This window comes from Dermacentor silvarum, chromosome 2 (genome assembly GCF_013339745.2).
Source record: "Dermacentor silvarum isolate Dsil-2018 chromosome 2, BIME_Dsil_1.4, whole genome shotgun sequence".
NCBI lineage: Eukaryota > Metazoa > Arthropoda > Arachnida > Ixodida > Ixodidae > Dermacentor > Dermacentor silvarum.
This window is the reverse complement of record NC_051155.1, coordinates 198,648,865-198,675,675: the sequence shown is the minus strand read 5'-3', so window position 1 is coordinate 198,675,675 and position 26,811 is coordinate 198,648,865. Positions and strand designations below refer to the sequence as shown.

The 26,811-nt window shown below is 47.7% G+C and overlaps 1 protein-coding gene across 1 annotated transcript in view; it reads left to right on the top strand.

Annotated features, from left to right (window-relative positions):
- The window catches only part of LOC119440649 (arylsulfatase B), a 60,221-nt gene extending 47,549 nt beyond the window's left edge, over positions 1–12,672 (top strand). The window contains exons 8-10 of the mRNA XM_049662998.1: positions 4,907–5,200; positions 11,436–11,875; positions 12,532–12,672. Coding sequence (XP_049518955.1) covers positions 4,907–5,200; positions 11,436–11,875; positions 12,532–12,672 — 875 coding nt within the window. The remainder of the gene's footprint in view (positions 1–4,906; positions 5,201–11,435; positions 11,876–12,531) is intronic.
- Positions 12,673–26,811: the final 14,139 nt, after the last annotated feature.

Here is a 26,811-nt window from a genome sequence, read left to right as displayed (position 1 = left end):
CTATGCCCTGCACATGCGCCCTCTTCCCCGGAACATGGCATGCACACACCATGATGGCAGACGCCTGGCTCGGGCGGAGGCCCTGGCGCGCCATTATGATTCCAAACCCGGCGTTTTCTACGTGGATGCCACCGGCCCACACCATGAGGGATGGTTTACGGCCGCGGTGGTCCACGAAGGCAAAACAGTTAACGGCCTTAGCTTTCGCGCTAGAGACATAACATATGCGGAGGAAGTCGCCATCGCGTTGGCTGCATCCGATTCTCGCTCTCAAACCATCATTACCGACTCGCGAGGGGCCTGTCGGAACTACGAACAGGGTCAGATACCATTCCTGGCCTATCGCGTCCTTCAATCTAGCTGCCGAACCGGGGACCCCGACCCCCGATACGTCGTTTGGGCTCCTGCTCACATGGGATTAGAGGGAAATGAGGCAGCGGATGCTGCCGCCCGCGCGCTTTCTCACCGGGCTCCTTATTTCTCTGACCCCGCCGATCAGGACTCCACCCCAAACCCAATCTACTCGTATACAGAAATTACAGCTTATTATCAATCCGGCCACGAACTCTACCCCCGCCCGTGTAGAGGCCTCAAAAAGGAGGAGGAGCGTCTCCTGCTCCGTCTCTTCACGAACACTATGCTGTGCCCGGCGGCTCTTAAACATTTCGATCCGGCCTTTACTGGAGCTTGCCCGCACTGTGCGGAGAAGTCTTCGGACCTCTACCACATGGTGTGGGCTTGCCCATCCAACCCTGCCTTTTCCCCCTTACCCAACCCTACCCGGGAGGACTGGGAGGCTGCCCTGCTTGGCTGCTCAGACCTACGGGCCCAAAAGGCCCTGGTTAAGCGCGCCCAGGCGGCGGCTACTGCCACTGGGGTCCCGTACTAGGGACTCCACCTAGTGTTTGTAAGGGGCGGCCTCTTCAGGGTCGTCCCGAGCACACCTCCTCGTACGTTTTGTCGTACAAATAAAAGTTTTTCACCACCACCACCCAGGCAACGCTCAGACACGGCCGTGGCTCGGGGAAGACGGCCCGACCTCGCTCTCATCCATGGCCAAGCTCGCACTGCCTAGGCGAGCGTCAGGCGAGCGCGGCGCTCCTCTTAGCCAGGCGCGCGGCGAGTCACGTGGTCAGGCGGCGACCCAGCTGCAGAGAACGCATGCGCCAAACGGGTGGTGGCGGAGCTCGGCGCGGCGAGTCACGTGATGCATTGCCAAGGCTACGGCACAGCTGCGGTCAAATATGAAGGTCAAACTGCTGCCGACGGCGAAACTCGGCACGACTAGGATGTAAAGCTTCCGCTTTAAAAGAATACCACCTTGTACGGTCGATCTATTTTACAGCGAAGCTGTTAAGTTCTCAGTCCCCGAGGATCGTGTCTACGTTTATAAAAATCTATCATCATCAGTATTGGTTCAAGCGTCGTCGTCTTTTTGAGCGCACGGCCCCTCCTCCCTCCCAGCCGACTGAGCCCCCGCTATCTCTCTTCTGTTGCGCCAGTCGACGTTCTCTTATGCTGCGTTCCCCCCTGAGTAGAGTTGCGCCCGGCTGCGAGACTAGCGTGGCAAGCCTGCTGGAAGCTGCGGCCTACATAGAGTTAAGAACCCTGCTGGGAGGCTAGCGAGGTTAGGCAGGCGGCGCGCCTCGGCTGCTGAGGTGCGCGCTTTCCCTCGCCCCTCCGGCTGCTCCGCGTGCGTCTATTGACAGGGCCGCTGATAAATGGAAGGAAGGCGAAGAGGGCGCGGCGCGGCAGCCCGATGGCTTGGTAGAGATAGGTGGCTGCCACGCATGACTGTGCATGTGTGTGCCCGCTCTCCGACTGCGACGCATGCGCGCAACCCTGCCGGCCTCGCCCGCCAGTGCCGCCGGCTCTCTCCAGGCTGCGTGTTTCTATTTGCGCCCAAGCCCAGTGCTCGACCGCTGGCGCCTCCATGCGCCGCTCGCGCGTACCATGTTTCTAGCCGCCGCCGTTGAAATGGAGAACAGGCTCGGCTGGTGGTGACTAGGCACAATTGTGGCTGCTGTTAAGGGAGTGATGGTATTCCTAAATAAACGCATCACTGTTTCGATGATCCAAATATAATATCAGCAGTCTACCTGACTAGAGCAGTATTTTTTTATTTGGGGTGTTGCTACGCTGCGCTCCGCAACTCCCCAGCGACCGCCGCTTCGCGTCGGCGCCTGGCACCGTGGCTTCCGCCGCAGCACCGGGGCTCAACCGACCGCGCCGCCAAACAGAGAGGAAAAAGAAAAGAAAATGATGATACCTAGAAAAAAGCTTCTAGCTAAAACAGAATTCCAACCCGCGTCCGCCGGTCTCAAAGCGAGCGGCGTAATCACTAGGCCATACAGCCACGCTTTCAGAGAATGCATTCATGCGAACCATATATGATTGTGTTCGAGCACCCTCGGCGAAAGAAACCACCTAGAAACATGGTACGCGCGAGCGGCGCATGGCGGCGCATGGCGGCGCCAGCGGTCGAGCACTGGGCTTATGCGCAAATAGAAAGACGCCTCCAGGCTCCCGCCTGTATACGAAAAAAAGTTGGCCAACGGAGGAGTGGGGTGCAAGAGGAGTTCGCGTTAGCGTAGGATGTATATAGCTTTGGTGGTAGAACGTGGTACAAGAGTGAGGAACGCGCTAGAATTGCCGTCTTCCGTGGACGCCGAGCGAGTTCTTTCAGAGCCGCGCATTGTACAGCCATCGTCTAAGTGTGAAAAAATATCCCATTGTGCTACTGAGAGCCGGCACCGAAGCCTCTTTCCCGAGAACGTAGCGAAGGGGTCGATTTACCATTTTGTAGCCAAATTCAACCTAGCAAACCCCAATATAGCTACACCCCAACATAGCAAATTTAGGACTTCGCTCTTCACAAGGTAGGTGGAAGGACCCTGACATTTAACAGCGGAGCTGTTTAAGCCGGGCGTAAGGTGTCTGCCGAATCCAAGAATGGAGGCCGATGCTGGCGGCAGTGCAGAAAGGGCCAAGCGCAATGGCACATACCCCTGTGAACTAGCGAAGCTGAGCCTGGCTAAGTCCAGCTAAGCGTAGTTGGGACTATACTTAATCTTAGTCAGTCATCGATAGCCAATTGATAGCCAATAAATAGGTAATCGATAATCGATCAATAATCAATAAATTCTGGAAAATTCTGGGGAAGACTTGGCAGTGCTTAGTCTAGCCCAAAAGCCAGGACTAGCTAGGTGCCCATCAGCTCCGCAGTCTTTTTAGCATGTTGCGCCTCCAGTACAAGCTGCGGCAATTTTTTTTAACAGTACCACGCGACCATTGTCTGGCCGGCCGCTCAGCGCCTTCTAACGGCGCCAAGCGGCGAGATCAACAAGAGCTGCGTGAATAACGAATTGAGCCGTATTGCCCAATTGGCCGATTTTTGTACCTTATTAATGATTTTTTGTCCATGTTGAACGACTACGTTCATCTAAATTCGCTCGCACTGCTAAACTTCTTGTGGCACCAGTAGAAAGAGAGCCATCAATGCGTAATCCAATGATTACCAGTATGGTCTAAGTTGGACCCATCTTAACTTTACCTTAATTTGATTATTGAAGCACGGGGGCAGCAGGGACACGCCCTGGCTGCCGGCGATTAGCGTCATGCGGGAGCCCAGCTTAATCATAGCAATTTAGAGAGAAACAGTCACCCGCAGAAGCGTCATGTTTGCCAATTGGGTGTCGGTGATCAAAGCCGCAGCGGACTCCACGCCAATTGCGGCCGTTTTCACTCCACACTTGATACTGTGCAACTCGAACGAGCAGAGTGGGTGAAACCCTCAAGGGCGTCGGTGCTTCGGTGCACCGCCGTGAAAACACCGATCCAGTCTGAGTGATGTGTCGCGCAGAAATAAAAATCACTGCTACTTTCACTCCGTGAAGATGGTCGAACAGCGAAGCTGTGCTAGTTACACCAACTGTTACGAGTGTTTCATGTGCATGTGTTGCACATGATGCAATTGCGTAAACACAAGTAAACACAGATCCACAACAAGGTATATTGAAACGTTTCGAGGCGAGAAGAGGCCGCGACTTCCGACTCTACTCGACGAGTGTCCAGTTCTCTGGTCGAAACCTGCCGGGCCGCCGTCAGAGGCATCGGCTGCAGTCACGGACACCGCACGTGTTCGGCGCGAACGCGGGGAAACGCGGACGGCGTGGGAAGCAGCTCTACGCGTTGCGCATTATCCGAAAGGGCCCGCCGCACCGAAACACCTCTTATTGCCTCTCCTTCTCGTGCCGTGCGCGGCCTCTCATTGGTCGCCTCCTCGCCCAGCACGCCTATCCTCCTCTGCTGGTCACGTGACCTGCCCTCCCCCTGGCGCGTCTCTAATCCTGTCGTGGTCACGTGACCTGCTTGACGCCGGACAGACGAATATGGGTCGACTAAGAACTGTTTCGCTGTTAAAATTGTGCACCGAAGGGAACTCGGTGTTTGACCACAGTGAGTGTCGCTGATCTTCGGCGCTGTTGCGGAGTCATAGCCATGCAATGAACGTTAGCGTGCTGCATCAAAAAAAAAAATCTTTATTAGCGCTAACATGCATGCTCTTTTGCATGCTGTTTTGCATGCTATTTGCATTGATTCTGTGATTGCGATAGAATATTGAGTTGTAAACATCTACGTGTCGCCGCATCAACGTTGAAAACTATTCAGCGTCATCAGAAAATCGTTTTTGATAACCTGTTATGGGCATGGGATTTTCACTGTGTCGCTTGTATGCGGCTTCTTGGCGTTCAAGCTATGCAAATTCATTAGATGCTGACGTGGCGGTCTTTCTGGCACTTACGGTGTTTTCCGCGAGGTCAAATTTTCAGGCTGCCTTGACCGAAAGTAGGAGACAGATTGGCATTAGCTCAAGGATGGCTATTTGTCCACGATATATGTGCAGGAATGGTGGACGCACTGGACCTGTCTGTCGGCGAAGTGTTTAAGGCTCTCAGCGATGCTGGCATGCTCGACAACACCATCGTCGTCTTCATAAGCGACAACGGCGGAACACCTTGGGGTACGCACTCGACCCGCAGCTTCAACTGGCCCCTGCGCGGATCCAAGGGCACGGTCTGGGAAGGAGGAACCAGGGTCCCTGCTTTCGTCTGGAGTCCGCTCCTGGCAAAAACTCGGAGGGTGTCCGAGCAACTCATGCATATTACGGACTGGCTACCTACGCTATACTCAGTCGCCGGTTGGTCTACTAGTTGTCTCAGTTTATGTTCATAAAAAGAACAAGAAGACTCAGAAGGGTTTTGGCGCGAGCTAGTTGGCACGGATCATTCATTTTACACAGCACCAAAAAACACGGACAAGGGAGAAGTGCTCGTCCCGTGTTCTCCCTTGTCCGTGTTTTTGAGGCTGTGCAAAATGAGCAAGAAGAAAGTGCAGGAGAACTTCGGAATCTGTATTTGTGTGGGATAACATTTATTTGCATGAAACTTGTATGAAGCTAGAAGAGACAGCGCGATGGAGAATAGTGTATATACGAACGGTGACGTTATCAGTGCGCTCACTACGCCTCCAGCCTCATAATCTGGGCGATGCACAAATTTCGCAAAATGGCAAGCGCAGACCTGCGAAACACGGGGGGGGGACTGTAATCTGCCCGAATGGAGCATGAAGCAACAAAGAAAACCCATACGGGCCTCTCCGAAAGAAAGCGTTACAGTAGAGCAAAAGTTCTAAGACAAACTTATCAGCAACTCGTAAGGGTTTTCTTTGTAGATTCGGAAGGATGTAATTTTCCCTCTCACGACACTTTCTCCACCTTGCGGGATATTTCTCAGTCCTAGGCCTGACATGGTATACACCGTCTTTCTGTATTTTTGATTTTTTTTTGCTGCAGCCTGCCGCAACCGCTTGAAACTTATTTAATGCGTAGTATTGCTTGCCACATTCTTAGCACATTAGAGCAGGTAGGCAGCTAGGTAGGACCCTGTATCACATTGTTTTAATAAAAAGGAAGTTCGGCAGCATGTTACACTCCTGTAACACGTCAAGGCGGAAGCCTGCTGCACACTAGGTAATGCATTAGGTTATACGATCTGAGGCCGCATACTTCTTGCAAGACATAACGAGCCGCAGTGTGAAGTACACGTGTGACGTGTATAGTGGGGTCACACTCGCGCGAACGACGTTTTTCTTCAGCTTTACGTTGCATCCTCCCAGTAGGAAAAAAAGCCGGAAGATCCCACGCCCTGTGGGAATCGATGTCATGCCAAGCAGCGTGCTGGGAGCCTCCAAGTTAACGAAACGACCATGACGTAGGCGGCTCTTTCATGACCTACATGACACGCATGTCATGACATTCATGTCATGAGTCCTCAGGAGTCCCTTTAGCTACACCTAAGGCACCTTATGGCAAAAGCCTTAGTCATGCTCATGACTATGAGTTCGAACATCAACCTCTAGCCTTTTCTTTCACTTATTACTACATCCGAAACCATTCCATTCTTTTTTGAGTGTTAATCTTTTTTCGCTGAATCATTCTCATTCTTGCTGAGTCATACCCATGATTATAATTTCTACCATCAACGTTTAGTGTTTCCTTCACTTAGTGCCCACTTCCGACCCCATCCCATTAGTTTTTGAGTGGTAATCGTTTTTTTCGCTTGGTCATTGTCATTTTTGCTGGGTCATGCTCATGACTATGACTTCTACCACCATCATTTAGTGTTTCCTTTACTTATTACCCACGTACGAAGCCATTTTATTGGTTTTTGAGTGTTAATCTCTTTTCGCTGAGTCATTGTTATTTTTGCTGAGTCATGCTCATGACTATGATTTCTATCATCATCATCCTTTAGTGTTTCCTTCACTTAGTGCCCACTTCCGAACCCATTACAGTGGTTTTTGAGCGTTCATGCTTTTCTGCTGAGTCATGCTCATGACTATCACATCTACCAGCATCCTTTAGTGTTTCCTTCACTTAGTACCCACGTCCGAACCCATTTCAGTGGTTTTTGACTGTTAAACTTTTTCGCTGGGTCATTCCCATGACCTACATGACACGCATGTCATGACATCTATGTCATGACCTATCACTTATGTTCGTCATACACTCCTGTCATATGCCAATTTTATGTTCGTCATACACTCCTGTCATGTGCCAATTTTGGTACCTACCAAGTTAACGAAACGGCCATGAGAGCACCAAAACGTAAGCGGCTGTTTCATGACCTACATGACACGCATGTCTTGAAATTCAAGTCATGCCCTATCATTTATGTTCGTCATGTACTCTTGCCATAGTATGCCAATTTTGGTACATACCAAGTTAACGAAACGACCATGAGGGCACAAAGACCTAGGGGGCTAGATAGACAGATAGAAAGAAACTGTCAAAGTAGCAAATGTTCGCCATGAAATGCTTCGCATTTAAAACGAGAAGAAAGGGAACCGAGGGGCCCGATTTTTATTAATCAAATCATAAGAAGCCAACAAACAATGACACCAAGAACAAGATAGGGTAAATTACTTGTACTTACTAATCGAATTAAAGAAATAATAAATTATTGGAAATAAAAACGGATGAAGAAACACCTGTCCGCAGGTGGGGAACGAAACCACGTCTTCGCATTACGCGTAACAGGACAAGTAACGGCAACACGACCAGCGGCAGCGGGCTGCCAAAATTACCAATACTCCCATTACACCATTACTCTAAAGCAATAAAGCATTTACATAACCCCCTCAGCAATTGTAGTGGTGGTTTTCAACAGCTTCGCTGGTAATCCACTTTCACAGGCCGGGATGGCAAATCATTTTTTAAATATTTTTACTTATTCTCTCGACAGTCGCATGCTAGCCTAACAAAACGTCAGAGCAAAACTTCCCGCGTCTGATTACCTATTTACTGCAGAGCGGTGCATTTATTGACATCGGCAAGTACGGCCACCGCTTGTCGTTTGCTTGAAATATAGTGGGAACAGCGCAGCACTGCTGTAGAATAGTCAGAATGCTGCAAATCAAAAATATTAGCTAATGTGAGCGGCGACGTTTCACTCTGACACGAGTTGATATGTGAACGGCTGGGCCCCCTTCCACAACGGCGACCTGAAAATCGCATATGATATACGGGTTGTTATTGCTCGATTTTGGTAGCTTGTTCTCGATTTCGTTAAGTTCATCTTACAGTTTTCGCGTCCTATACAGTATTATAAGAAGAAAATCTTCGGGCATAAGCACTCAATTAAAGAGCATTAGTGTTCGCGCAAGAACGCGGATGCCAGACAGAGGTGGGTGTTTACGCATTACTACTGATTGCACAATCACTTGTTTCTCTAGATAACAATTCATCTCGGAAATTAAGAAATACGTAAGCATACGAACACGTACAGTACCGCCCATCTACGTAGTCGAATTCTATTTTGGGGATGCACCGTCGAAGTGCACCTGAGAGCCTTCGGTAACGGTGACGTACCGATGCTTACACCATGCTGTGTCGCCGCTTCCCGCTTATTGTGTGCGCCAAGCGCGAAGGGAAGATCGGGCGATTTCGAATCGCTAAGACTAGAACTGACCTAACTGCTTATTAGCGTGTTCAAAGGGGCTGGTTGGTTCATTAGAAAATTACAGAAACAGCGCGACACAGGGCACGTAAATACCACAGGACAGGGCGCTGACTAAGAACCAAATGCTTTATTTCCAGAAGCGGCATATAAAGACATCATTGAAGGTCACAGAAAAGAAAGAAAAAGAGAAAGAAAAAGAAGGATAAGCATTAGCCACGAAGATAATCCAGTTCTTTTGTTGACAGCGTGAGGGATGCAAAAGTGACGCATGCGACGCCACTTGTGAATATGCAAAAAGTCTCGAAGATTTCACGCGCGCGCTGTTCACGATATCTTCTAATTATTTGCACTCTTCAAAGATTGGGCTGTAACCACACATGTTACAGTGGGTAGTCAGATATGACTGTATGGGTTACCTTTTAGTGAAGCAGCATGCTCGCGCAGGCGATCAGTGATGCATCTCCCCGTTTGCCCGATATAGCAACGCTTACATGTGAGCGGGATTCTATATTGATATAATCTCGACCGGGTGAGGTGGGTCGTCACCGCAGGAATCAGGAGACGACGATGAAGGCGGGCTGATAAAAAATAGAAAAGATTGTATTCACTTCATTGGTACATGGTTTTGACTCTATCCGAGTCTCGAGCGGTTCTGATTAACACGGGGGCCAGGACGGCCTTAAATCCCCTCGTGGTGGCCGATGTTTCCTTCGGGGAAGTCCTCTCTCCGGTGGTCAAGTTGACGACCTCCTTCTTGGTAGCTCGCCGTTTTCGTCTGCTCCGTAGAGGTGAGACGCTTTTTCGGGGATGAAAGAGGATTATCTCGTCACGGGAAAGGCGCTCGGGCTTGGTTCCCACAATTGACAGGTGCAGTTCGCAAGCCGATCATAACAATATACCGCCTGCGTTGTACAATCAATGAACTTGCGAGCATGCTTCTTACAGCAGTTTTTTTTTCGCACGACAGTATCTACCCCGTCGACTGTTCTGCACAACCCGCTCATTACATACTAAATGTTAGCGGCATTGCCCATAACCCTCACTCCTGCCTTAGCCGCAATTTTCATAATGCTATGGGAAACACGGTGTACATATGAAATGACAGGAATCCTAGATTTCGAAGGCTGTGACTGCAGAGTTTATTTTCCGGTATTCTTTAACTCTTTCACCAGGTCACTAGCAACGCTGCAGAACGCACTAGTCGGGTAGCCTGCTAATTTTACTCGGCTGACCTGTGTTGAAAAGCTTTGTTCAACGGAACTTGTCCTGTGTCGCGCTCTTTCTGCATTAAATGCGAAGCATTTCTTGGCGAACATTTGCTACTTTCAGTGTCCGTCCGTCCGTCCGTCCGTCTGTCTGTCTGTCTCTCTCGCGCCTGAGGAGATTCTATGGTTTTAGGCTATAAGGGGCGTAGTGTATGGGCTTGACTAGGGGATGTCCGGAGCCTGGGGTAAAGCTGCACAGGCCAGCTGGTTAGCCCGTTGGATGATAATGTGGCCTGGGCTGACAGCATTACGACGAAGGCGTAAGGAAAATGAGGTTTAATAACGCACACACCACTCCCAGTTTCAATCTTCTTAAACAGCTGTCGCAGTAAAATAGTCGACATACCGCGTAACGTTGTCAACGTGCCCATATTGCAATTTATAGGTGCTTCCCGCCAAAACGCAAAGGCTTAAATCTTGCATGCAGTTTGTTATGTAGACAGTGGTGGTTTTATTGCACGACGCAGACTCCACCATCAACTGGGCGCTGGTGTCGTCTACCGCCAGACACCGTTCCTTTTTATTGCGATAGCAATTATATGGACACTTCAACCGGATTTCTGCTGTCGGCGTCGCCGTCGCCGTGAGGTTCCGTATAGATAAAATCTTTGCCGCGCGCCGTATGCCCGAGCGGAAGCATGCGTGGACGCGCGCTATCACGGAGAGCGAACGCACTCAATCTCCCACGCGCAAGCAAGGAAGCGGGAAGCCAGCGCCGGAGGAAGCGGGGGGGGGGGGGGGGGGGCACTTCTACTCTGCCAACAACCACGCTCGTCGCTCGCCCGCACCGTCTCTTATCTCCACACGGCTCTGACCTTCATGCACTGTGTATTCGCCGCTCAGTTTCTGTTGAAGCGATAGACCGCACGTACCTTCGCCCGCTGCAGCGTATGGGCTTGCTGCCAGCGTTTTGACAGTCGTCTGCAGTCATTCAGTGTGATCTATTCATGTTTGTTTGTGCGCGCTCACACCAGGCTTGTTCATTCAGTTAGTAATGGTCGGGCTACATTTTCCAACGCACGCTACACATGTAATGCTGCCCGGATCGGCAGTGCAGCGCTACAGGTGTGTCCCTTCGCACGCGGTGCCCACGGGAAGCGCTTCTCATCAACACCACCGTTTCACACGCGACTTCTCGTGGTCATCGAGTCTCTCTTCATGTCGGTCTACTTACGCCGCACCACACCTGCTTACTTAATCAGCTCATGTTTACTGCAATTCATATTGCTACCAAAGCCGCTCACCTTACTTAGTATGACATTGCTGTGTTGCTATCGCATTCATTGCTTCGCCCTTAGGGCGAAACTGTGACATTTTTTAAGGCGTTGCCAATTGAACAGGCTGGCATTACTCGCGCTTCTTGCGGCGCTGTAACTGTTGCGATATTTCTTTTACTCAAGCACTGGACTCCGCACCAAAGCAGCCGCTCCATTCTCCTGAGCGGGAAACTAAGATGTACTTATATCCACTGTTGTGCCTTGTCCTAACTTTCACTTGGGTATAGTTCTTCGCAAACCTCAGTTGCGTGTGGTGACTACCTTCTCCCATTTTGCATAAAACGCGAAGAAATCCAGCTTAAGGTATGCTTAAGTTTCCACTACTTATGTTGCCTGCTAATGTCGCTTTCATTTGGCGCGTGCCTTTTCAGGGGGCGACATGCACACGCTAGGGGAACTGGACGGAATTGACATGTGGCGGCCCTTGTCTGAAGGAACTGGCTCGCCTCGTGTCGAAATGCTCTACAACATCATCGAGAGCCGGTTTTTGAACAATTCGGCTCTGCGAAGCGGCCGTTACAAGTTGGTGCTCGATGGCACCGGTTTCATGAATGAGCGCTACGCTCGACCGGGTGGCGTCCGTCCGTCCGACGACCTCGACACGTTGCTCACCCAGTCGACAGCAGCCAGAGTGCTCAGAGGCTTCTACAAAACGGAGGAGCTGAGGTTTCCCAAGGATTGGAGAAAAAGAGCGACATTGAAATGTGGTAGTCCGGAAGGCGGACAATTTTACGCGAACAGCACCGTTCACCTGTTCGACATAATCGAAGACCCTTGTGAACTGAACAATGTGGCCGGCTTACATCCAGAGGTAAGAACTGATCGTAATTCAGTTCGCGTTGGCAACAGAAACTATAATTAGATGACTGTATATGAGTCTTACATCAAGGGATTTTGAATATAGAGTTAAAATGACTTCATTAAAGTGAACAAACAGAGAAACAAACAATCAATCAGCAAACGAACAAGCAAGTGGTCAAGTCGCGAAAAAAACGAACACGTGCGTCAGACGTACACTAGTGTATTAAATCGAGAAGAAATGCCATCGGTGAGAAAGAAATGCAATGAAGCAGTACGTACAGCCAGTCTACAAGTGCTTTATGTTTGGGCCACTGGTAATTTCATACAGTATACTGTTTTAAGCAGGACGACGTACAGTGCCTACCGAAGCGCCCGAATGACTAATCTAGCAGATCATGTGCTGTTAAATCAACACATTTCCTCTGTGTCACTCGAGACGGCTAGCTTCGTTGGCGCTCCTCGACTCAAATTGATCAATTAACGCACGGTTAAAGTTGACCGACAAGGCTTGCCGTGATGGGCAGTCGGTTATAACACGGCTGTTGCGGCATTATTGTGTGTACTTTCTTGAAAAAATGGCTCCCACCATAGGAAATGCCTTCACTCCTTTATTAAACTCGCTCTACAAACTGATACACTGACTAATTTTGTTTGCTCTATTAACAGGTTGTGTCATTCCTGAAAACGCGCATCGGCGCCTTTGAAGCTACAACAAAACCACTGCAGTACGAGCCCAAGGATCCCGCTGGCTTCCCCGAAAACCACAATGGAACCTGGGCGCCGTGGGTGAAAACTTCGTGCGGATAGCATCTGTAAAATAAATATAGTGTGTTTTTTTGTTTTGTTTTTTCGAACGCAGCGTGAATTAGCGTAGAATCTAGCGCACCTTGGGGCTTTCTAATGTGGTCGTGTCTTTAATCGAAAACTTCGCTGATGAAAAATAAATCTTAAACCACTATAAACACCGCCGTCTTTTTGTGTTGAAAACGTGTAGTTTTCGACACACAGCGTTTAAAGTAAACCGGCGAAAACGACGATTTCATTATGAGGCACGCCATTGTGATAGACTACGGGTTCATTTAGACCTCCTCTGGCTCTTTAACGTGCACCCAATAAACCTTACACCGGTGGTTTTGCATTTCACCCTCATTAAAAACAAGCTGCCGCGGCAAGGTACTGATCCGGCGCCATCGGGCTTAGCAGCGCAACGCCAACGCATGTACGCCATCCAGGGTGGGCTATACATAGCATTTGATCTCAGCGGTATATATATTAACGAAAGCCTGCAACGATACCAGCCATGACTCTATAATTCTTAGCTGATTTGTAAACTATGCGTCAAGGAATCGAGAAAAATGCGCCTTTTTTAACATTTAATAAGGTTGTACAGCTTGTACATATTGGCACTCGCATTGTATACGCCTGCCTGATGTGTGTATGCGCACTGTTGGCAAAATTAAAGTGACAAAGAATACAGCCGAAGTTGCAGCCTGTTTATAGCGTAAGTGATCGGTAATGTTTCGACAGTGTTGTTTACCCCAACTCATGCAATAACCAGGTGAATGTGTTAAGCCAAAGATGTGTTTTACCACAGAAAACCTATCTTTGTGTGAAAACTATCCGTAAAAAAGACAAAAATAAACAATAATTAAAACACTCGTTGCAGCATTTGTATCTCTTTCACCTCGCCCAGCGCATCGTAAAGAGCCGTAAACGCTATCACAGGGAACACAAAATTCGTTTTCAAGTAACCATTACTACTGTACGTACGTGCGGGTATACTTACAAAATAAATTTCTGGCTGAATGTTTAATTTATGCGGAACACTTTTATGTCACGTGGTAGTCTTTGTATAAACAATTGGAGAACGCTTAAGCTTCGCCTTCAAGAGTAGAACGCGATAGCGTTATCGGGACCCGTTCCCATCGCATTTTTCTTTGACTAGGCTTCACTGCAACACAGAACGTGAGAAAGCTAGCTTTCAAAGACCAAGCTTACACCTTTCCCCTTAAAGTCCACTTCGCTTTTAAACAGAAATGCATTGCTGGGAAGACGTTTTTCCAGGGGCAATATAAGTCGTATTATATTAAAATGTGAAGGCCCTAGGATCTTTTCTTTTACATTATTAACGCAACAGCGTTAAGGGCCCCGTGTCGCAGAAAATCCGGCGTCGTCGTGGATGTCGGCGTCCGTGGCGGAGAAAATCGCCCCGCACCACACCGACCGCGCATGACCTTCGCGTGGTGCAAGGTGTTAGTGAACACAAATTGAATTTCTCACAGTGAAATCCTTCAGAAAAATGGTACAGTATACAACAGCCTACAAACATGGTGACGTCGGATTGTAATTTGAATGTACCAGAAAACAATTCTGTTACGAGGAAACACAAACCCCTTTTGCCAGCATTTCTACCATGCCAACATCCACGACAACGCCGACGCCGGATTTTCTGCGACACGGGGCCCGTAACGCTGTCACGTTAAAAAAAATCACAGCATATCCACGAAGTGAATGACGATGAGTGGGCGAAGCACCGGGGGATCATTCGGGTAAACCACAGCTACGGACGAGAGATACAGAGAGTGCGTGTCGGGAACGAGAGAGAAAATTACACCATCTTCCCGTAGGGCAACCCTGAGTAGTATGCGAAGCAGCCATGGGGTCGACTCAAGGTAGTTTTATCAGCTGTATAAACTTGGACATGCAGCAGCACCAGCAACGCGCAGAACTGATTGTCGACGCCGGCGGCGTTTTGACCGCGTTCGCACCGAACGCGCGCAAAGTGGAGCCGGAACCGGGAGTGGAACCGGAAGTGGAACCGGAACCGGAACGCCATCTAGTGAACACTTCATAAAACTACAGGTGGCTACGGACACACAACGACATCTATTGAGCAATTCATAAACTAGAGGTGGCTACATACTACTACTGCTACTACTACTACTACTACAGAGGAGGGAACGACCCACACCCTAAGGAGCTTCGCCCCTATAAATCGTTTTGTGGTCTTGATTATGTTGCTTACGGATGTAGTGCGTACCAGGAACGGCCAAGGTGATGGTTGGGCTGCGACTTTGCTTTACAGCGGTGCAGGCGGAAATAAAATTTGTGGGATCTGCGAGCGCGTACCAGCTACCTCCTTGCGCCTTCTAACAAAGCAAGGGCTTGAAATTGCGTGTTGGCAGGTAGAAGATCATGAGAGGACATGAGCAGTGCTATTTCTGGACGTCGATTGTTTCCGCCATCAAAGCGCACCATAATGCAGTTTGGCATGCGCTCGCAGATTCTGCGAAAATTTTGTCTGCCGCTTCTACATTTGCTTCATCTACAGGAATGTGTTTTTGTTATTTTTTGTGTGTGTGCTAATGTTTGTAACTGGGTGGGTGTTGGCGCGTTAGAGCAGCACCTTTTATATTGTGGCACACCTGGAGATGTATTTCGAGGAGTGACTGCACTGCGGCGGACGCATTCGCCGTGTTACGTGATGCTTGGCGCTGTGGACGCAGCTCAGTGCGATGCCTGCTGAAGTGCCAAATCTGTAGTCGCGAGCGTGTACCATAAACATGTAGGCCAATGTCGGCCCAACATGTCACCTTATCACGGTAAGTTGCCAGCGGCAACGACATGAACGCTATTTATTCTGACTGATCTATGTAATAGTGCATTGAAAGGGGGTATTAACACGCATACACGACGAAATATCTTTTTTGTTTAAACTTGAGCGCGAAGAAGTAAACAGTTTAGCAGGAAGAATTGTGTACCAGGCACTCTTATTTAAGCTACATAGTGTGCGACCTTCGCAATGCCACCTTCATTTCATTGCAACAGACAGGAAAGAACCCAGTGAATAAAACGTTTATTTGTAGCAGTACGTACAGCAATAATCACGCGATGACAACCTTATACACGAACACAAGAAACCTGTGAACGGGTTTTAGAAAGAATTCTGTGTTTTCGACATTCAGCACTTATGCTATACACTGGTGGTGCACAACGCGGGTTTAGTATCCTGCGTCGTGTACCGGGCTCACGTGCACGATAGTGATAGTGTCGGGACGACTACTTTCCGAGACTGAGCGGCAGCGCATAACCGCTCAGCACATCACGATGAGCTTGCAGTCATGAATAATTGGCAAACTACTGTTGCTCGTACGGTAACAATGCGTAAAATACGTCGGACAAACTCGGCTGCTTGCAGGCCTAATGGTACAACGGAAACACTGGGCCTTCGAGGCGACATTTTTCAACACAAACACTCTTCACGTCGCAATCAGACGAGTGCAACACGTGCATCGAAACACCCCTGCAACTTTCGTGCTTGCGCAGACCACAACACACCGACATAATTACCATGTAACGGGGCTCAAACTCCACTCAGAGGGGCTGGCACTGCTCCATGATTTCGGGCCCAAAGGGAATACAACCTGCAATCAGCAATTTGCAACCATACTACTTCCTTCCAAAAATCTCTGTACGACCACTATCGCTCGGCTTTGTAATATATCTGTTCGCCATAGACCTAGGATCTTGCAAACTCCTAAGGGACTGCGGTTTATTTCCATTAGAGTGCGTACCAAATGGCGCCTTTCACTATCCCGTTGTGGGGATTCTAGCAATAGATGATGTATTTATTCATCCGCGTGGCCACAAATGCATTGCGGACTACCGGCGCGACAAATTTTATGCGGAAAATATTTTTTGAACGTGGTATCCAAGACTAAAGCGTAAAACCAGTGCTCCAAAAGATTTGCGGGTATTTAATGTGCGTGGGATATGAAATTGAAGGCAACAAAAAATAATAGCGAATATTTTCGAATTCGGTGACACTATGTTTCTTTATAACCACGGGCTGAACTCTTTAAAGTATGGCGCAACTCGCATTTGTGATAGAGTCGAACTCCTGATGCTACATTGACTCTATGCATTTGTCGCGCTGCCGGATTAGCGGCTCTATTCACTGGGATGCTGCAGTGCCCAGGTATCCACTAAAACATTTTAATGTGAAGTTCGTTAAAGGGACCCTGAAACGATTTTGATGATTTTGTACAAACGTACTGAGTCCTTAGAGTAGGTCCTTCTGATCATTAGTTGACGCATCTAAGCGCTCCACGTAAAGCGTGTAATTTATTATAAGGTTTCAAAAAGGTACATCGCTACCGATCGCAGCACGCCAATCTCCTGAGTTTTGTGCCCAAGTGACGCAATTTGTCCAAAACACCTCACTGGGCCAGCTATCCGATTGACTGCCCAGGGCGCGTCATCGATAATTTTTCCAACATTAATGTGAACAAATGTTCGTAATAGTTTAGATGTTAATTAATTTGTTTCTATAAAAAGAAAGTAACAGAAAGAGAATGCACAAGGACATGTATCACTACACATCACTACACTAAAAGCACGTCCGGCCCACAGCAAGTGTCGTCTGCTTGTGTCAAAACGTGCTCCGTGTTGACGAGAGCTGCGCGGTCAGTGTTAGTCTTGTTCTTTCTTTTCGCGAGCACCATGGTTCGCCCTTGTTGCGTTGTGGGCTGCAAACGTAGCGATCGGCGACATGTCAAGCTGGGACATCGTGTCCCTGCTGCGACATCGTGCCCCGCTGCAAGGCAGCAGACGAGCGGAGTGGCTGCAGCGCATCGGACTTTCGGTATCCAAACCAATCCAAACGGCGCCAGTATCTTACTCGTTTGCGGCCATCGCTTCACGTCGAAGGTGTGCCACAATAGAGTTTAGCGTGTGCGGTATTCAGGTAAACGCAAGAGCAAATGTACTGGCCGCTTTACCACGTTTTACGTGATGAACGGAGGCGCAAAAGTGAACTGCTTGCACGGTGCATCCACCTGGCAGCACAAAGCTCAACCAAACACACAGCTAAAATAGCAGTAACCAAGTTATTTCTACTTTGCTGCTGGCTCAAATTCTTGGCAGGAGCGTAATCTTGAACACGTTGTCATGTTTAAAATGCTTTACACTTGGTTACAGAAATATTAGCTGAGTATTTGGCTGGTTAAGCTCTGCGCCACCAGATGGCTGGACCGCGCATGCCGATCAGGCCGCTCACGTACGCCTACAAAGCTTCTTCATCACAGCGGTATGGAGGGGCTTCAGTTTACGCCTCTGGCTATCCGTCAAAACACCCAGCTCGTCTGTGATTGCCAGAATACTGGACTCGCTCGGCGCTGCGACAGAACTCTCGCTCTTGATCATTCTCTTGCTGGGCATCAACGGCCGGGCGGCTAGCGGAGAGGTTGGAGAGCCTTCGCGCGCTGCCTCCAAGACAACCCGAAATAGGCGAAAACACGTCAAGACATGATGTAGAGCCAGCGAAGGCGGAGCTTAGCCCCGATCACTCGGCGAACGAGTTGAGGAGAAAATGCATGGGCGGCTAGCGGAGAGGTTGGAGAGCCTTCGCGCGCTGGCTCCAAGACAACCCGAAATAGGCGAAAACACGTCAAGACATGATGTAGAGCCAGCGAAGGCGGAGCTTAGCCCCGATCACTCGGCGAACGAGTTGAGGAGAAAATGCATGGCTAGGGAGGAGGGTAACTTGTAATCGTCCGTAGCTCTCTTAATATGAGACGCTTCACTTAAATTGTGACGCGAATGTTTTACTGTAGTTGTACCCTATACGCCTACCAAATTTATCCGAACCGATTCAGGAACCCTTTAACTGCTTTTGTAAGCTAGTTTATCATTGTTGACGACGTATTTTATTTTTGCAAGAGCTTTCTGTGTTAAAATGGTCAAAACTTTCCTGAATTCGATGAAACTTATGTATGCGTGGCCGTATTTTTTGATTATTGACGCTAACACATGCACGGTATGAAGGAGCTGAACAGCTGTTGAAAGCCATAGTCGAAAACAGTGTTGTTCTTTACGAAATAAACTATCCTTTTCCAGAAATATCGTAATATGTTTACACACACAAAAAAAATGCTCTAGTGCCTTACAACTGGAACATAACAGTGAAACTGGCATCGAGCTTGTATGTCTAAGAAACTACAAGATCTTTATATTGGCACAACTCTCTCGGGTTTCCAGTCATTTGAGACGCTGCCTGTAGAAAGACTATGAGTGAAAATAATATGTAAATAAACACCCGCCATGGTTGATCAGTGGCTATGGTATTGGGCTGCTGACACGTGGTCGCGGAATCGAATCCCGGCCACGGCGGCCGAATTTCGATGGGGGCGAAATGCGAAAACACCGGTGTACTTATATTTAGGTGCACGTTAAGAACCCCAGGTGGTCCAAATTTCCGGAGTCCCCCACTACAGGCGTGCCTCATAATCATATCGTGGTTTTGGCACGTAAAACCCCATAATTTTTTAATGTGTAAATAGCCTGAGCACCATTCAGCGTATCGGCGCACAATAGCATTGCGTATGTCATCATGGCCACGGGACATCTTATCAAGTCGCGACAAGAAATCAAGAATGTCTACTTTGGTCACAATAGTATCAGGCAGCTCAAAAGGCTGGGCGTTAAAAATAGGAAGCTCCGTGTTTTCACCCACGTATACACGGATGAAAAAAAAATGGTTAAACTCATGTGATATTCCGAGCTTATCTTTAGTGATGACATTACTCAGCTTGTTCCTGTGTACTAGACAGGCCAGAACAAGATATTGTAGGGTTTTCTTTCAAGAAAGTGTGCAATGTAAGATTGAAGGAGTCGTACCACGCTTGCTTTATCAATGTTAGTTCGATACGCATGGCGCCAAATCTGCCGTTGGTGATACCGATGGTTCTTATGATCCGAATCATCTTCCAATACAGCGAATACTTTCACGGGTTTTCCATAGGTTGAATTTCTAATTTTTTTTCTGCACATTGGTATGAACATGCACATGCATGGTCACACCGCGTCCTGTGGTATCAAAGCAAGGAAGTCCCCAGAGAGCCCCGTGTACCGTATGTCAGAAGTGAATGACCTGGCCATTTTCACTTAATACGCACTATCACTTTCTTTGAGGACTGTGAAGCGTCATGGTGTCACATGCAGTTGACGACTAAAGCACCTTTTAGTCGTTCGCCTCCATCCTCTATTCCTAGTATACACTTTAACGTCCTAAGCTTATCTAAAAACGTTGATAATCTCGTAATGTGGCCAATCATCACGTTTCTCTCATATGTTTATCGGAAGCACGGCTATCAGAACATGACGCTAACCTATTTTCTACACCAGGCTATCATACTCAATTCCATCATCGTTTCACTGACTGCCAGGGTAGACAAGAATTATTGATTTCTAGCAGTTTACCACCTAAGCGACGTGCTGATATCACATTTTCCACGGCCAAATGCGAATCAGTTTGGCTTGAATTTGATCACGACTTTCTTACATCTCACATACAAAAAAAAAAAACCCTCATCGGTTCAATTTATCGCTCACCATCTTCAGCTTATGTTGATTTTAAAGCGAAGCTTTATATGTCTAGGTGAAATCGTATGTGGCTATATGCGAAATCGCCTGTGTACAGAAAACTATCATCACCAGCATTGGCTCGGGCGTCGTCGTGTTCTTCCGCAGCTGGCTCCTTGGTGCCCCTCGCGTTGCGCTCGTGCTCGTGCTCGGCACGCGCTCGTGCCACCGCTCCCGCGTTTGTCGTCATCGTCTTCTGCCACAGCTGGCTGCATTGCCGCTCATCATTTCGGCGTAGAATTTCACTTCTATTCTGTCGTCGTCGTGGGGAGTCCGCGTTTACGGGGGTATGAGCCATTGCTTAAGGGGGTATAAGTCATTCGTTGTCTAACGTAACGGGCAAATTTAATTTTGAAGCAATTTAATTTCTAAGAATCGCAAGCGGCAATGGGGCAGGCGAATGCTGCTAACCACGCCGTCCGAGCAAACTCGAGACATCGAACGCAAGCGACAACGGCGGACTGCGGGCATACCGTAAGTGACATCATTCTCTCCGTCACAGCCGAGCGTGTGTGTAACCTCATAATTGAGAAATACTTTAATGAACCCGCGAGATTAACCCAGCGATAAACACCGGGGCCACACATTTCAGCTTCGCTGGTTAGCCATCTTCACGGAGTAGAAGGGCCGACGAACTTTTTGTAATGAACTTGAAATTTTATTGAACTCAGAAGGGTAATGGTTTGGGCTATAGTTGGTTTCCCATGAGACTGTGGTGTAGCGCGAAACAAAGTCGAGGCACACTGAGTAACGACGACGAGCGCTCGTCCTTGATTCTCGGTGTCGCCCGTCTTGTTTCGCGCTACACCACCGTCTTTATTGAACTCCTTTATTAACGAAAACTACAATGTAATCCGTGTAGGGGACACTAACATTAATACTCCAAATATCAGTGCTAGTGTTACGGGCTTTAATGACGGTCAGAATTAGCCAGTTACGCAGTCATGTCACGTCAGCAAGGCCACCTCGGGTCGAGCTCAAAGCAGCCGAGCGGGAGCAGCCGAGCAGACCCCGACAAACGCAAACGCGAGCTGCAGCGCCGATACGTCCGTCCTCTTCCTGTACAGCGGAAAAGTGGCAGGAGCGACGCTCGAGCTCTTCTTCATTACAATAGTGCTTGTCTACACTAGTCTAATTGCTTTATTGGCCACGGACTGGAATCTTTATTGGATTCTCCGACATGGTGTGCTCCTTCCGGTCGAAATACACAATTGATAATATACTTAGTAACGCCATGCCGGTTCAAAAAGCTGGTTTGATTATTTTGAATTGACAAACCATTATCCCCTATTTCCTCTGTTGTATACTCAAACTAAATGTAAGACTAAACTAACAGATACTCTTTCGATTCTGCGAAATTCGTTGACGTGGTATCTTGTATTTACCGGGGCCAATTTCTGAAAAATCATGTGTTTATACAGCATTTAAGAGTTTGTCTGCGAAACTAACATAAGCTATAAACTCTTGCACGTCTGTATGCTCATAATGCACTGGCATTCCACACTATAAAAGAAACTCCTGGATTACCGACGGAGCATTACGTGGTAGTAATAAAACAGTTAAACTGTTAAAAAAATTAAAACGCCAACCATTTAAGCTCGCCATGAGGGCACGTTATAAAATGTATTCTCAAACTCTCGTCCTCTTACTTAAACAGGCTAAACAAAACTACTACCAAAATAAAGTGCTAGAAAATGGCAATCATTGCAGAAAGAAATAAAACGTAATTGCAAAATTTTTAAGTTTTCACCAACAGGATGCTCTCGTGACAGAATTTAGGAACGGCACTTACACTCTAACAAATCCTACAGCTGTACACAATGCATTTACCGAATCATTTTTCAAGAGCCCCGCATCCCGTTGACATCGTCCGCCTTGGCTTTCACGGTTCCCCCTATCCTTTTCACTGCGGAGCAGCTATGTTCGCAGCCCATCGCAGCAAATAAATAAAACAAACTAAACTCTCTTGGCGAGGCGGGATTAGAGCCCGGGTACCCACGGTCCGAAGGCCAGCGTCATTACCACTAGGCTGTATACCCACGCTTGTAGAACATGCATTAATGGGAACCATATGATTGCGTTGTACCGACGATTGTACCACAACTTGCTTGGGGGCGAGAGAAAGAGAAAATGAGAGCGAGAGAGAGAGAGAGCGACAGAGAGAGAGACAGACAAATAAAGAGAAACGAAGAAAGAGACAGAGAGAGAGAGAGAGGCGCGATTTGAACACGGGTACTCATGGTCCGAAGGCGAGCGTCATACCCACTACGCTATGCACCAACGCTTGCAGAACTCCACTGTTTCATCAGATTTCACAAGCGATTTAACTTGCACGCCTAAACTTAAGATATATCTCTTATTGTTTCATTGCCGTAATGGTGACATTGCCACCGAGGTACTTACTGCAACGCCACTATATAATACGAATAACACACGCGTTTCAGAACACAACCTTTTTATTACCAAAACTAAACACACACTATGGTAAAATGACTGCCCTCTTCTCAGTCATTTCACTTTGGAATTCTCTGCCATCGAACTTAAAAACATCCCCATCGCAACATTGTTTCCCGACGGCTTCTAAAGTAGGTTTTGCTGCCAACTTGCGTAACCTGATTTAAATAGTAATAATTGCGTAACTCTGTTTCATTGTTACTAGCAAATTAGTATTTATGTATACTCATCGTATATAATTAGTTGCTGTATCTTGATGTACCCATGCTTTTGTATAACTATTATATTACTAATCCATGTAAATTGATTGTACTCGCATGCCTAATCGGCAATGTTTTTCTTGCTCAATATCGTGAATTATTGAACCACCTGATGTGTTGTTTAATTGCTCCTAATATGGTGATCTGTATATTTTTGACGCTTTAAACCTTAGTTACCATCTTTATCGCGTTATATTTGGTTAATGTTTCAACAGCTAGTTCCTCACACAGTTTTTACTTTGGGACCTCCTTCTGTAAGTTGCATTTACGTTGTAACAAAAGAAATGTGTGTGACCGCACTTGAGTTTCTATAAACATTGAAAGGCAAATATCAGGTCAACGTGGAACCCATCTCACGATGAATGTTGACGTTAATGTGATTAGCATTTAAGCAATACAATTTAGAGCACTGCACGGGCCGATTTTTTCAGCCCGGGCCCGGCCCGGACCCAATTTTACGTCGGGCTGCCCGCCCGAGCCCGACCAAAAGTTTTATGGCGAGACCCGGGGCCGGCCCGGGCCCGTAAATAATCTACGTTACCCGCCCGGCCCGGCCCGCCATCCCTTTACACTAGGCGCGAGCCCGGCCCGAGCCCGGCCCGAACCCGGCCCGAACCCGGCCCGAACCTGGCCCGAGACCGAAAAAGACCACCGAGTGGCATTAAAAAATAAAATAAAGAATGGAATGAAAGGAATTTATTCTTAAGGCATAAATGCATGTCATATGCAATTATGAACACTGTTTGAGTGGTCTGAACGCAAATACCAGCGCGCGAAGTAGTAGGAATGACTCTGCCGAGCAGTATCGCCAGCAATTTCCAACGGCGTGATTTTGATGCGGCCCAATCCACTCCTATCACCACGCCGCCACAGTATTTTTTGACGTCGGGCGCCTCACTGCAAAGCATGCGCCGCCCCAGCCGCTCGTCCCACTCAACCGTATTCTAGTACACTATAGCCGAAGCGCAGCCACGACAGGTCGTGAGCGCAGCGCATGTATGGAGTAAATGGAGAAAGAAAGCTTCTCGTTCTTCTATGGTGCAGCGTAATGCGCTGCTGCTAGGCGGCCGGTTGAGAACATGCGTGCAATCATGGATGGACGCAGTGTCATATTTCAGCCGCGTGATGAATTATCTTATCTTACCAGTCATCGTTTCACCAACTCGCCTTTGAAGAATCAGCAAGTCGCGAACGCGCTTACACGGCGCTGAAAGCATTAATTACATTGATTTAGGTAAGGAATACAACGGCATCCTTTCATTTGAGGCGACTTCGGTCTTTCTGGGGTTTTACATTCTGTTCAATCAGCGCAAAATACGACGGAAGAAGAAAAGTACACAGGAGTAGCACTGCTAGCTTCCAGGTGCGCCGGGGCAACAGGTTTTTCCGAGTCGAGACGCGCGAGGATAACTCGCTGCACGTTACATGCCCACCAACAGAAAGTCCGAGCCCGGCCCGGGCCCGCGTCGAAATACCCGAGCCCGACCCGGGCCCGGGGCAGAAAGCCCACGCTGTGCCCGAGCCCGGCCCGAGCCCGTGAAAAAACTGCCCTACCCGGCCCGACCCGCCCCACGTGCTGGGCCGGGCCCGGGCTTTCGGCTAAGCCCGAGCCCGTGCAGTGCTCTAATACAGCTACACAGCGTAATGCCACCACGAGATGCGCGTCACGTATGAGGCGTGTAGCAACACATCCCTCCGGACACGCTGCGTCGTGTGGCGGCGCCACCGAGAAGCCGCGCGTCCTATTATATATTCAGATAAGATTGTCTCAATGTGACTTCACAGTAACCCAAGATGGCGGGGAAGCGGTGAGGGGCATAGAAACATACCCTAAAGTGCGCGAAGAATTCTAAGAATGCTAATTGCAATAAAAATGAGGCAGAACTCATCTAGAATGACTAAACTAGTATGCGAATAGCCGAAACGCGTAATGCGTGAGGCATGCTGGACTCCTCTCTCGCGCTTCCGTCTGGACACACTGTGCCGTCAGGCGGCGCCGCCGTGAAGTGCATGCATACCCAGCGGCACATACAGTGACCCAAGATGGTGTCAGAGAGGTTTACTGAAGAGCGTCGTATACCCAAGCAAACGGGCCACATGTTTGGACTGCACTACCTTCGGCATCGGCCCGCATTTTAGATTGTACTATCCTCGGGAGCTTTAGAAGAACATGACAATAACATAGAGGTAATGAATGAAACCGTAACTCGGCTGACTGCACAAGCAGCAGTTGAAGTGGGAGGTAAGAAACCAAGGCAACAAGTAGGTAAGCTTTCCCATGTAACAAAGGACCTAATAAAGAAACGACAAATCATGAAAGTGTCCCTGAAGTTTCAAAGCTGATAAACAAGAAGAAAGTAACCGATATTCAAAATTATAACGTCGGAAATATTGCGGAAGCCGTAAAAAATGACCGTAGTATGGAGTCATTCGAGAAGAAAACTTGGCACAGGACACGCAAGATGCATGCAGTGAAAGATAAGCAGGGTAATGCCGTCAGAAATTTCGATGATATAGTAAAAGAAGTACAAGAATTTATACTGACCTGTATAGTACCCAGAGCAGCCACGCAGCCTTCATTGTAAGTGGTGATGAACAGGATACTGAGGCTCCTTCTATAACTAACGATGAAGTTAGCAGGACCCTGCAAGACTTGGACAGGGAAAAAGGGGGCAGGAGATGATGGAATACCAGTCGATTTAATCCAAGATGGGGGAGCTATTATGCTTGAAAACATTGCACCCTCTGAATGCAATGCCTCATGACTTCAAGTGTACCAAAGAGCTGGAAGAATGCTAACATTATATTAATCAATAAGACGGAAGACGTTAAAGAATTGAAGAATTAGAGGCCCACTAGCTTGTTTTTACTATCGTATAAAATATTCGAGATAATTTCCAATGGAATCAGGGAAACACTTGACTCCAATAAACCAACAAAACAGGCTGGCTTCAGGAAGGAATATTCTACAAGCGAGCCTGTCCATGTAATCAGAATCATAATGTTTTCTTCAGTTACAAAAATGTGTACATAAATGAAGATACAGACGGTGGTCACAGAGCACGAAGCTGTAAAGGGACCTCCTGTTAGTGCATAAAACTAATAACAGTATTGACAGCAGGGTAACCCAAATGAGGTCCACAAAATAGTAAACGCAGAAAATACAAAAACACAAAAATACAATCCTATTCCATAAATAAAAAATATATATCAATGAGTTTTGCAATATTGTTGTAACATACAAAAGAATAATAGAGATTATGCTGATAGAACAGGAACAACACAACAAAATACAAATATTATAGACTTTATAAAAAGGATAATTGAAGAAATGAAAGGGACATACGGAATATCAGTAACGTCTAGTATGTTACTCAAGAAAAACTGAGAATTTAGTGCACTGCTGTTTTTGTGAGGTGAGAAGAAAGAAATCAACCATTAAAAATAAAAACTTCCTTTTTAAAATGAGATAATGAAGTGGTTTTGTTTGATGTGAGTCGGGATGCGATTCCAACATGATATGTTAGAAAAGAAGATTGTGACCCGTAATTAGTTGAATCGGGTAATTGGGAAATGAATCAAGTAATTTAATTACCTGATTTAATCAATCAGGTAAGTGAGAAATCTGCGGAGTACAATCAACATCTCTATATGGCTTTCATGCATTACAAAAATGCATTTGATTCAGTACGAGATACCAGCAGTCATGGAGGCATTGCGTAATCAAGGAGTAAACGAGGCATACGTGAATATCTTGGGAAATATCTACAAAGATTCCATGGCTACCTTGTTTCGCCACAAGAAAACTAGT